The following is a 13,727-nucleotide window of genomic DNA, read 5'->3' on the forward strand; positions in this document are numbered from 1 at the left end:
AATGACAGCTAGAAACGCTAACGATTTATTTCTTTTTTTCTACCAAAATATAGGAATAGACGATATACAAAAGGCAAATCCTGTGGTCAAATTGTCCAGAGACCACAGCCAACGAATCCATATACTTTCAATTAAGTACTTACTACATATCTTTCAAGCATCCCCTATGCTAATGCCCACAACTAACCCTACAAAGTGCAGGGTAGCTTAATCCTGCATAATGCAGGATTTAGCTTACCAAACCAACGCATGAACCTCTAATTTCATTACCTATATGCTCTGAAAGCATGAAAATGTCGCAGCAAAACATGAAAATATCACGTCTTAGTTGATTGCAATGCTTTTATTATTCTCCTCCGCCATGTAGCAGTTTCTGGTTCAAAACTGAGTTCCCAGGTCGGCCAGTAGTGAAGGTCCTGTTTTAGAGTAAGTACGCGAGGCTTTCCATTCAAATGGACAGTCCTCACCCTAACAAATTCACCATCTTCGAGATCCTATAACCAAACGAATAGTTCAGACATTAATTCAAATTAATCATGTAGCAACATAGTAAAGCAATTGCTCAATTAATATACAACACAGTGATAAACAAGCAAGAAAAGACTGCAAAATAACAAAGGGTGCATTTGCCACTTGATGCATAGTACATACCTTCACCACCTGTATAAAGGTTTCCAGATCCGTTGTTCGTTGCCCATTAACTTCGATGATCCACTGGAGAGCATAGAGGCCATATCTATGTACTGGACTTCCATGACACCATCTGCATAAAATCATTGTTGCTTAGTGCTCATTCCCAGACATATCGAAATGAGTTATCGTTCAGAATCAACTATACAATCGTGTAAATAATAGATTATGTCCACCAAACCACACATGCAGAAACAAACAACATGAAGTATACAAACAAATAGGAAACGGACTAATATTATCCATTATTCTGGTTGCTTTTCAAGCTCTATCGCCTAAATGAGAAAGCAGATGACATCCCTCTATTTTCTATCCAAATGATAAATAGACTCGTTTAGTACGCTAACATTGGAAGGGCGGGCCTGGTGCAAGCGGTAGAGTCGCAGTCTCCTCGCATTGCACAGGCGAGGGTAAGGCTTGCCACTGACACCCTTCCCCAGACCCCGAGCGGGAGCTCTCTGCACTGGGTACTCCCCTTAGTATGCTAACATGGCATTCATTCTTAAGCTCTTCTCTCCGTCCTTCTTTAAGCTATCTGTTACTTGAGAGAACTACAGCCCCTACATGCTGGACTCGATGAGCATTCAGCAACCAGTTTTCATCTGATTCTAATGTCAGATACAAGCAGTGGCCAGAATAAATTTGGCAGATCCAACTCTTTAGTAGATAAACACTTGCAGATTGAAATGTTAAGTTGAAGAAATGTTTATCATCACTGATTAAAGATGTTTTTAATATTGCATACACAACTTTGTAAGGGAATCTCACCTAGCAACATAAACACCATGACCTTCTTCTGGCAAAAAGCCAAGTGCACGCACTGCTGAATGAGGATCCTGGATAATGCATCCACACCAATTAACCATTCGGGTTGTACCATTGCCATCTCTTACATCAGTTCCAACAATAAGGTCGATTTCTTTTCCCTGCTCAAATGTTTAAAGAGTTACAATCTATACTGCTGAATTTCTTTTATTCATTTCTGTCACGTCATCCTAACCTGACGGAATATTGTCATGTTAAGCACTCCATCTGACCCAATGGATTGGTCCAACTCTTGGCAAGCCTTCTCAATGTCAAGGAAGCATGTAATTGGCTCCTTGTTGATAGCAAGAATCATATCTCCCTGCTCTAGAAGATTTTCTGCTTTCGATCCAGCCAAACAACCTTTCACCCGCAGGACTTGTCTACGCACAGGATCCTTCTTCGCAAGGGCCTGAAAGCGTAATCACAGTGGATTATCAACAGTTGCTGTGAGCAAAATTTTCTGTACTTGCAGGTAACACAGGGCACAAGGGGCCATAACCCAAATTTGATAACTACTTGAGTAGTTCGAAAAGTTGTTGTGAGCAAAAACTTCTAAAATATTCATAAGATATTAGGTAGCAGTATAAACATATTTGCAGATCACAAAGAATACAGAATATTTAGAACATAAAAATAAAAACAGATCGGATTACCTGCACCCAGTTATCACTCAATCCGTAACTTCTTGCCTTGGATAACAAAGTTGGATAAAGTTCCACCTCCAAAAGTCTGACAAATGGCATTGGCCTCTTTATTCCGTTGATAAGCCTAAAATGTCCTTGAGTTCCAGAGATAATCTTCTCAAGTACTTGGCTTATTGCATATATTGGTATGCCTCTAACAAACTGATGGTCCTCTGAGCTGCTGCAACCATATTTCAGCTGGAGAAAAAAAAAGAGTGGGTCATACACCAGTTAGTTAATAGTACTAAGCATACAGAGAAGTGAGTAAACGACCAGCTTTAACTATTCAAGAAGATGTATCGTTAGGCTAAGACTCGTAATGGCTGTTAATTACTACTAAAATCCATATAGTAAAAGGTTATTAGTGCAAGTGGCTGGTGCACTACAAATTCAATCTCGTTTAGTTAACACAAACAGTTTGGATTATTTTACTAGCAGTTCAAAGTTTACTGTTATTACACATTTACTTGATGTTAGAAATATCACGCAGCTAACCTTGCGCATAAGCCGGCGTTTTGTTCTTTTCTTTATTCTTTTGTGTGTGCGTTCCTGGGAGCATGCCAGCAATATTACTTGAGAAACAGACGAAGCAAAGAACTCAGTGCAAACTAACCTGGGTAGAAAAGCTAGCCCATAATGCTTGAACTCTTCCTTGCTCATCAGTTAATATGCCCGAAAATGTGCTACCAAAATCTAACAAAAAAAAACCAATATAGTCAACCCGAAAAATTAGAACATGATCCATCGGAGTGAAATTTCCTTAGGAAGTACCGGTATCGAGCTCAATGACCTCCATATTTATCGCACGGTATCGAGGACAATCAGCTGACCCAATATTAACAGCTGTGCAAGGATTAGTTATGATTGATTTCCTTGATGTTGCCTGTAAGCTTCTACTAAGCCCAACTAGATAGACAGAATCTCCTCGTCGCAAAGCAGGTTCTACACAGAAACAAAGTTTCTTTTAAAAAAAAAAGTAAAATGGACCACATTGTGGAAAAGACATGCCGACTGGAAATGAATAGTTCAGTGACTATGTACTCTTTTAATGGTATGATATGATCAAGCTCATTAGTACAATAAAGTAAGGCATGCTGATTGCAAAATGAAAAGTTCAGTGACTATCCCACTCTCTGTGTAAGGGTATAACATGATTAAGCTCAATCAAAGTGGAATGAAGCGAAAACCTCTTTCTCTTCAGATAATATTGGAAATACATGGAGACACTGTAAAAGAAACAAACCTGGTAGAAGCTTAGCAGCCCGGACAACAGATGCTCCAGCTCCTAGTGCAGAAGGATCATAAGCGACCAGAGCAAAGTTGTGAACAGGATGGAGGAAAACAACCTGGAAAGCAAATTATATATAAGTAATTGAAAAATTGTGTGCTTTAGCTTTTATAAGTGAGAACAGAAAAAACTCATACCTCTCCAGGTATTTCAATGGGATATGCAGCAAATGAAAGCATTATATCAGAGATAGATACAGCAACCGTATTCCTATCAACTGCAACCAGACCCAGACGTTCAGAATGATATATTATAACCCCTGTTCCAAAGAAATGTTGAGAGTGAACTCCATCAAGCATGCAAACAGGCGGCACATGCACCTGAAAAGATAGAGATAAGACAGATGGTTATGGGCAAGAAACACAAAAGTCGAAACTAATAAATACAGGTCGCTTAGGGTTCAAGGTGGTTCAAAAATTAATTAACGGTACGTACAAAATTAATTGCTCCCAGAGCAGATGGACTGGAAATTGGAGTGAAGGAAATAGATAATAGATAATATAGAAAATAGTCCAATAGTCAACCCAGAGGAAAACAATAGGATATTTTTACTCGTGGTGAATCTTTTTCATACAGATATGGCTTCCATGAAATCAGAAGATGTCATCCATTCATTATCAATATATATTCAGCTCATTTGATTATGAGCTGAATATATTCATAATGAACTGAGTATAATAAGCTCTTATTTTGGCTCCAATCCATACAGCAAAAAATAAGCACAGTTCATTATTGAAAATTTCGTATTGAAATATGACAATAGCACATTTTTCCATAAGCTCAAACTTTTCCCTCAACCAAAGTACAAACAACATGGCCCACCAGTGTAAATGTACAGTGCCTATTTTGGGGGTTGATCTTCTTCTGGAAACCTCAGGATGAACTTGTCAGGAAAAAACTAGGTGAGTAAGCTTAAACCGATCGCTACAAATACAACTTAAGGTTAGAGTAGATTTAAGCCTCAATCGGTAAATCCTATTCATATGCCCATACATCAACACAGAGTATCAACATACCGTGGATATATCTTGGATAACTCAAACCTCAGCATACCACGGAAGGTTAAGGGGCGGCTTGGTTTTGCTCCCAGGCAAGGCTCTGATTTAGGTCGCCTGGGCTGAGATTGCTGCCTGGCCAGCAAGCTGCTTACCAGCACACAATCCAAGGCCCTAAATACATGAAGCTTGTTTTGTCTAGCCTAAGTTTGCCTTTGTGCTTTTCATGCATTCAAAACTTAACTCACAGAACAGCTTGTGCAGCTTCTAGCCTATATGTGCAGGCGTGTAGCATTACATAATCTAGTACCCTAGCCTAGCCTCCCTAAAAGTATTAAATGACAGTGCCTGACTATAAAATGCGTGTTATGTATACATTGCTCACCTCAAACATTACAAGGGCTGGTTCAATTACTTGTTCTGCCAATGATGCATTACTTGATATTGTTCGAGCAAGTTCAGAACCTTCTGCATTGGAAGGATGCCTCAAAGAACCACCTTTTACATCCTCTAGATCTCCATAAGATGGTAAAGTTCCCTCAGCAGCTATCTCCTCATCCACACGTCGCCTTTTTTTCTCAACAAGAGAATCTTCGTTAGAGTGAGATCCATCTACAACAATCTCATCATCAGTTTGCATTTTGATGCATCCGTCTGCCAGGTTCTCAGAATCATACTGGCACTTGAGATCCATAGGACTAGATTCAGATAAAGATGAAACAGAGTTCGAGTTTGTGTCCACATGATTAGCATGATGAGCTGGAGCCAAAAATGGAGATTCCGGTGATATAGCTGGTTTTCCAGTCCACAAGCCAGTTGCATCATTTCGAGTATATAACTGAGGTGGCGCATACCATTCATGTTGATCGATTGTCACCAGTACAGACTGATCACGTAAGTAAAAATGATTAGTTTATTTACCATAACCGAACTCAAATTTGTACTAGGAAGTGCAAAAGATAAGGCATTGATTATTGTCATAAATCAGCTACTCAAATCTTACTTTGTTCCGGTGACGGTCAGTGTATTTGACATATTCTAGAGGCACTCGTGATCCCCTAGACAATTTTGAAAGAACTGCAATAAGGTCATCTAAATGTGCAATATCCTCTCCTGCAAGCTTTTTAATAATGGCATGGCGTGGAACAGATGCCCGAGAGAGCATGTACCTGCATTGCATGGTGTTAAATAAGTCAAAGAAATAACCAGTTTGCTATGGTACCAATCATATGCATTAGAGAAGATATACAATAACAAACTGAAGGTGAAATTGTGAGTGTGAAACTAATGCTACGACCCAAAGAACAAGAAGAGCATTTAGTGCTGTTAAACCTCAATAGGAAGATTATGATCAGTTGCCAGTAAGGGGTGTGTGTGTGTGTTGTGGGGGGGGGGGGGGGGGGGGGGGGGCGGGCAGTTTTAGTTTAAGAATAAACATTTGAGAAACAAGCCGATGTATTAAAGATCCAGATTGAAAAGGGATGTTTCCCAAAGGATTTGTTACAATACTACAAATGAGAGGTTTGCAAGAATGAAAGCAAACAAGTAGTCATTCTTTCAGGAAATGGAACATGAGAGGCTATGTTACAGTTAAATCTCTTACCCTGCTTCAGCAACATATACGAGACCACATTTGAATCGGAAGTTTCTAGCCTGAAACAAGATGTAAGCATGATTAGCAGCATTTTGGAAGTTCAACAAATACAAAAGCTGTAGACATTGATGTGCCAATCTAAGTTCAAGCATGAGGAGGTGATGTAAGCATTAACTGATCGTATTTAATTATGTAGCATGAGATAAAGGGCCTGTTTGGAATTTTGGATACACCCATCCAAACAGGACCATAGTTGTGAGAGCAACTCTAGTAATGTACATGGATTTATAGATGAAATCGTGGCTAGTGGGTAGAGCACTAGAGTTCATGACTTTCATACTTCAAGTGCAACCTGTTTATAGGGGCAGTTCCAATGCAAGGTGCCATCATCAATTCTCAGAGAGATTGTACTCAAGCGCCCACATAAGATCGCTCTGACCTCTCATGTAATGCGAGCAAACACCTGTAGGCACTTAAATGGTTGCGTTATCTACTAGCTAACGGTACATGCATGAGTACAAGTTCAGGACTGATGCTTTATCAAGCCATGATACTAAAAAAGTTAGATCTTATCTATCCTACATGGCAACAAACGGTGATTTCCCTCTGGTAGACACCTCCAACTCTCCAAGCATCTAGAGCGATAAGAAATATTGGAAAACGTTTCTGCTTAACTTTTTGGATTAACTTAGATAGTGATGATTTCAGACTGTATAAACTATAAACCAAAAAATCTCTGACTATTTCAAAACAAGGGGAACAATTTCCCTTGTCCACATTACCAAGTTCTTTTAATAAGGGCAGTAGATATGAAAGTTCAATTCCATATTATGAAACTTCACCTGCTGATATGACAGTGGATGGATGACAGCACCACTAACTTCCAAGAAATGATTTGGAGTTATAGAGTGCAAATCCTCAGCCTGAAAGACCAAGGTGTTAAAGATTAATAAGGGTTCAAAAACATGACATGTTGTAAAGGCAGTCTATATCAGGCAATAGGAGTGCTACAGATAATATTACAATAAAAAAAAGACAAGATATGATACGTCAAAATTGCCAAATACCTGCAGCTTTACTGTTAAAGGAACTCCACCCCTCTCTATCTGCAAATCAATTTCCCTGCCAACACTATCATCAAGTAAAGTCTCCAATCTAAGAAACTGAGTTACAACCTGCAATTAGTTAAAATGGTTAAACAACACCATCCCTGAGTCCAAATTATATGTGTTATGGAAAATCAAATTGGCACGAAAACATATTTTTGTTGTCATTTTAGCTTGTGAAAAGTGTCTTTGTTTGTTTGTCATAATGGGATTCCAGTAAGAGACATAGCTACATGCTCCTATTTCACTTTGTTTGCTAAATTTTCCAAGACTAGACTCCTCTATTCATTGGCCAGCATGGGTAGCTAACAAAACAAACTACTTAACAGGTATAGGTTTAGTAAAGGTTTCTACATTTTCAATACCCACGCACAAGTCTCAAACAACAAACAAAAAAGAAGAGAGGCGGTAGTTAACAGGCAATCAGTGATCAAGGATATTCCTGTATGTGTAAAGGAGAACTCACAGCTATTCCTGTATGTGTAAAGGAGAACTCACAGCTGATAGATAAAGGGCATACCCAGTGCAGAGAGCTCCCGCTCTGTGCGGGGTCTGGGGAAGGGTGTCAGTGGCAAGCCTTACCCTCGCCTGTGCAATGCGAGGAGACCGCGACTCGAACCCGGGACCTTCCGGTCACAGGCGGTAAAACTCTACCGCTTGCACCAGGCCCGCCCTTCTCACAGCTGATAGATACAACAGTAAATTGTAAAATCAACGATATCGCAGAGTATCGGAAAATGGTATGCTTAACATTGGTACAGATGAAATCAATAGACCGGTTTCAAATGATTAGAGCAGTAACGCTAGGAAATTTATAATTTAATTAACTCAGTAGAATCTGACCGATCCTAACAAGCATCTTTGGTTCTTTAGAACGTTATACAGGTTTACATGGTACAGACCCAACACTATGGCCCATGTGCATAAAAAGTGAAAGCATGTCTTTTATAGTTTTATTTACTTAAAAAAATAACCTTCCTCAGTATAGAATTCCCAGTAGAATGATATAGCACTGATTGTGCTAGCATAACAATAACATTGGCAACATTTTAGACATTCTGCACATTAGCAAACATTTTTTTACCTCAACCGATGGCACATAGCAATAGCATAGAGTTATACTGAACATAGCCCACTATATTGACTTCAACAGTTCGAACTAGTCACTAAGAAAACTGGGCATGAATTTATGTTATTTTATTAATATAATGTCAAGTACTAGCAGACAAAAATGGTGGTTTTCAAATATATATATCCATTAAAAGCAGTTCTCACCTCCTCATTGATGCATACTAGAACATCACCAGGTTCCAAATGTTTATGCGCAGGGCCTTCAGGTACCTGCATGGACACAGCCTTCCAGTTTCAGCAGTAGCAAGTTACAGAATAGCATAATACAACAAGTACCACGATAAGTGGTATGATAAAAAAAAAAAACAAGCTTAGAATCATAAGCACCAGAAATTACCACTGAATCAACAACCAGCATTCCAGTCTCGCCTGCTGGAGAAACTACTCGCACCATCTGTACAGAAAGCAAGTTGTAGTTCTTAAGCCTAGAGCATGGAGGTCGACATTTTAAAATACATCCTAACATCCCCATCATACCAGGGAGAAACAAGCTTAGAAAGTTATTATAGAAGATAGACAATCACAAATTACCAAGTCAATTAGTGAGCCACAAACAATGAAAGAACATACCTGCTCGGTTTCATTCCGGAGGCCAAGACGCCGAGTTTCTTCAAATCCTTTGTGTTGAAAGGTAGCCTTCCAATGCAATAGAAAAAAGAGGGATGCTATGAAGCCAAATAACAGCAGTAAAAGAAAAGTAGCAGTAACAACAATGAAGAATTGAAGAGAACTTGCAGCATGTCAAAAATAATTTGAAGTACTGCAAGGTTAAATGCATAAATATTTATTCATTAATAAGCTCTCCACGACAACAATAACAGAAAATGACACCATATGATAAAATAATGGAATCACTCTATAATATACTCACCTGAAGTGTACCACGTGGAATATAAACAGATTCTGGCTTGGTACCAAATGCATCCCAACTATCATGTATCAAATTCAGTGCTCTGACAACCTGGAAATAGTTTATACATATTTTTAAATAAATAACAGCACCACAAAAAAAATTAATGAATCTTAAAAGGTAACGATGTGTGCCCATCTTTATGATCTTATATTTTAGTACATGTGAACTCCTACACGTTCTTCCCACTCTAATCTTCCTTGAAGAACACCCAATGTAAAGTAAAAAAAATGCATTGCTAATGAAAACTCTGCACATTTGCTAATGAGTTAGTCTAGTTTGGTGATTAGTATGGTTGCTTCTGTAAAGCCTTGTAAAATTAGAAGCAGCTGATTCTTTCCTTAGTATCAATGTGTCATGTCATTTCAAATCAAACTTGAAAGTTAGACTCAAATGTTATGCACTGCAAGCTTCCAATTTTTAAATCAACAATCTTGGAATTCTAATATAAGCTATAGCATAACATGGGAATGTACTAATGCCCATTTATAAAAAACTTACACGTTCTAATGGAAGGAAGAAGGCAGAGGCACTGGAAGATTTGCTTCCAGCATTCAGGGCAACAGCCCTTCCTTGGCAATCAACAACAGGTGAACCACTTGAGCCACCTTTAGTACCAGATGCAGCCTAAAGAAACAAATAATCTAATTAATGTACAAGCACTAGCAACATGAAAAGAAAAACAACTTGCTATTCCATTAAGTCAATAGAAGATCAAACTCATTATCAGCATATCAATATGAACTAGATAATGATACATGTAACATCAAGTAGCTAAAGAAAGTTACCTGCATATAGAATGTATTGAAATCATTATATCCATCCCTGGCAAGAAATTAAAACAAAAAGGAAATATCAACAGCAATATAGATAATGTAATATGTCATTAAGCTTCAAACAGCTAGCCTACAGCATCCAGTTTGATAATTTAAAAATAATGGTAAAATAACAGGAGTAAGATTATATATTTGAATTCTTTCTCAACACATCTCTTCACTTCATAGAGTAGTAAATAGAGATGAACTACAGTGTAATTTGTATAAACAATCACAACTACAAATGGGAGAGTTAATTTTTGTCTATGTTGTTTCCTTTTTGTATGTACGGTGTGTAAATGGATGCCCTGATTAAATAACTAGTTATCAGAAGGAGCAGGCCATGTAAAGATAGAAAAGAAGGTGTACTTCTTGTAGTATGGTGCTTCTCTATCAAGTCGAGCAAGTGTTCCTGCCAAAATTGAAACCTGCATTCAGTAAACACAAATAAGAAAACATTGCAATACAAAACACAATTTATCAGACAAATTTCAGCGGTTAGATCTTCATCCGCATCCTTGTAAAGAATGAACCATATCCAGGCCTTAAAGCATGCATTCAAGCAAAACTTTATGGTGCTATCAGAAGCGCACATCCAACCAGCATGTTACATTAAAAACATGTCAGAATTCTAATTTAAACCTATTTGTTCCAAGTCACTTCTTCAGCTTGTCATGACAAATATTTAATTTGCAAAGTTGTAGGCGCAGGCTGATTTTATTTTTGCACGCCAAGTTGTCAAATAAGCGTCCTCTGGGCCAACCAATGTTTTTTTCCAACCCGGACAAACCGAATTTCGTTACTTATAAGCAACGAAGGGGCCAACCAATATAACAACTAACACATACTCCGTGGTTGAAAGGCCTTGTCTTAGCATTAAAAAAATGGAAAGCAATTGCGTATTCACAACTCTACATGTCATTCATCTAACTGATTTCTAAACATGTCAATCTGCACATGCATTGCCCTTTTTGCTCACATGCCAAACTTCCAGAACCATGTAATCACAGATGGCTAAATCCAGCATGGAAAAACAGGAGCATGACGTATATCTTTTTTTCCTGATAAAAGAGTTCACAAAAATTTCTTACTGAATATTCCTCTTTACCAAAAATCCCTTGAGTGGTGTTACACGCAATTATACTTTTGTCAGAAAACATTACAAACATAACTTTTAATTGCAGTGGAAATTAAGGGAAACCATTTAATCATGATCTGCCATGTCATTGTTTGCAATTTGCAAAGCACTAAAAAAGGGCGTACCCAGTGCAGAGAACTCCGGCTCTGTGCGGAGTCTAGGGAAGGGTGTCAGTGGCAAGCCTTACCCTCGCCTGTGCAATGCGAGGAGACCGCGACTCGAACCCGGGACCATCCGGTCATAGGCGGTAAGACTCTTCCGCTTGCACCAGGCCCGCCCTTCTTTGCAAAGCACTAGTAAGATAAATTTAAGTACATATACCAATACCCTAATTCTTTGATTGAAACGCCAACACATAGCAATAGGGGTGTAATTGGATCAGGTGCGTACAGATATAGCTCATCCCATATTCATCATATTCTATCCATAGTTTACACGAGTAGGGCATGGATAGTATTGGACAATTTCTTCTTCACCCATATCATTTTTTTTCTCAGATTTATAGGCGGAGCAGATAGTGACACCGAGGTTTCAATTGGTTAGACAGATGGAAATTATTCTCTCTATTTACACTAGCATACATAGCACAATATATTAAACAATAAGGGTGCAATTAGAGTGAGCGCAATGAAAGCGATTGCCAAGATGCGAAAACTAAGAGCGTGTTATTTTTTACTCCCATTCATACGTGATAACATGCCTATTTATTGTCAGTCTTGAATGAAATCATAATAGAGTACCTCAACTTCTAATATTTGATACTTCGGATGGATACCTCTCGAGTCTCATCTCATATGGTATCCCATATTATTTTCTTGGAATCGGATTCAGACATTGATAGTGTCTGAAAATTGGTGTCGCAATCCATATTTGCCCTATCAGGCTTCGGTTGATCAGAAAGTATCCTACCATTTGCACCCCTATGTCAATTAAGATTTAACTAAATAGGTTTTTGATGGAGTGTACGATAGGTGTAACCTTAGTTCCGTAAGTTCTGGATATTGCAAAAGCAGAAGATTTGTTTCACGGTGCAGAAAAAAGGAAAAACTAAGGCACTAAGGTTTGATGGAGAACAATTCAAAAAGCACACAACTGCTGTGGTGTGTGGTCTGTAGTGTCTAACAAGGACATTTTATGCAGTATACTTTACAGGGGTACATAACAGCAGAGATTAAGATAGAATTCAGGGAACCTTTTCCCCGCTGTCATTTCCGACAACCCGGATTTCTAGCCCGACTGATGCTGCTTCAGGTGCCAGCGGAATCTCATCATATTTAAGAAACTTAATGGCACCTGGATCATAGCGAAAAAAACCAAAATCATGTACCTGTTTCGAGAGAAGAGAGGGGAAATTTCGGTTAACATTATGGCATTTGCACTGGGAGGGGAAAATAAAACAGAGAATGGAATCAAGTGGAATGAATATACACTCACAGGATCTCTGTACAGGGGGTACACAGGGATCTCTTCCCTGTTCACGAACATGGCCTCCGCGACCACAGGCCCTGTCATCGCGAGCATCGCGGCAACAACAACAGCACAAATCATTCACAAGTCGCATACGTGAGAACCGGTGATGATTGCTGGAGGCGTTCCTACCTGGCTTAACGACATGGCGGTTAGTGAGGATGATGCCGCGGGACTTGTCAACGACGAACCCCGTGGCGTAGCTGGCGCCCGCGACCTCGGTGTCAAAGGCGCGCGGCGCGGTGGTGCGGAGGACGACGACGGATGGCACAACGCGGGAGAGCGCGCCGCGCCAGTCCTCCGCCGTGACCGACGACTCGATCTCCATCGCCAGCTCCCCGCCGGCCTCTTCCTTCGCGGGGCTCTCCATCGCCAGCCGCGATCTAATTTCCCGTCCGGCGGCCTCGGTTCGGGCAAGCTCTCCGGCGGTCGCTAGGGTTTTGGGCACGGGCTAGACTCCGATTTGGAGTAGGATTTTTATCATCAATCACGCGGGCGATGTGAATCTGTTATAGCCAGATGGGGGGCGGGTGGGGCGAGGCGGTGAGCGTGAGATCAGCGGGAGTTGGGAGTGGAGCTGGTGGTGAATGCGCTGCGAACTTTGGAGCCTTGGCTGGCTGGCGTGCGATAGTAGCGGCGGCCGCAGCACGAGATTTCGGAAGGGGAAGACCGGGACCAAAGTCGCACGCCTCAGGTAGTCAGGTGGGCGACGGGGCGTTGCTCGTATACTATGGAAGATTATAAATTGAGATAGTATTTTTTTTCTTATACTAAATTAGTCAACAGTAAATAATCTATTATCATTTACGATCAGGCCTGAATTAGAAAAAGTCCGGGCTCCCTGAAAACTGGTCTTTAGCTTCCTCTATTTTAAAACCGGGCTCATTGCGGCAACAAGTTGTGGCATTCCAAATGTTGATGTTACTACAACAGCCGAAGCACATGCTCTGCGAGATGATCTTTTATGAATGGGCCAGATAGGTTGTTTAATCAGACAGACTGTTTAGAAGTGGTGACGATTACGAGGGAGGGAGACAACTCAATTGGTGTTGCTATCTACTGGGATTGTACCTTCTCATATAGTGGGTTTTTTAATGTCAAGT

The 13,727-nt window shown here is 39.9% G+C and overlaps 1 protein-coding gene across 1 annotated transcript; it reads right to left on the reverse strand.

Moving 5' to 3' along the window:
* Positions 1 to 2: 2 nt before the first annotated feature.
* On the reverse strand, positions 3 to 13,316 carry LOC136467606 (protease Do-like 7). Its single transcript, XM_066466370.1, has 24 exons — positions 12,757 to 13,316; positions 12,592 to 12,662; positions 12,350 to 12,484; positions 10,389 to 10,447; positions 9,993 to 10,029; positions 9,706 to 9,831; positions 9,166 to 9,255; positions 8,865 to 8,930; positions 8,632 to 8,688; positions 8,439 to 8,504; positions 7,125 to 7,232; positions 6,900 to 6,980; positions 6,067 to 6,116; positions 5,467 to 5,632; positions 4,849 to 5,349; positions 3,606 to 3,788; positions 3,424 to 3,526; positions 2,952 to 3,122; positions 2,794 to 2,873; positions 2,151 to 2,378; positions 1,691 to 1,906; positions 1,459 to 1,616; positions 652 to 763; positions 3 to 494 (listed from the first exon to the last, which is right to left on the reverse strand). Exons 1-24 carry the CDS (start codon positions 12,992 to 12,994, stop codon positions 318 to 320), a joined length of 3,279 nt encoding a protein of 1,092 aa, XP_066322467.1. The 5' UTR covers positions 12,995 to 13,316; the 3' UTR covers positions 3 to 317.
* Positions 13,317 to 13,727: the final 411 nt, after the last annotated feature.

Source organism: Miscanthus floridulus, chromosome 7, assembly GCF_019320115.1.
Source record: "Miscanthus floridulus cultivar M001 chromosome 7, ASM1932011v1, whole genome shotgun sequence".
Taxonomy (NCBI): Eukaryota; Viridiplantae; Streptophyta; class Magnoliopsida; order Poales; family Poaceae; genus Miscanthus; species Miscanthus floridulus.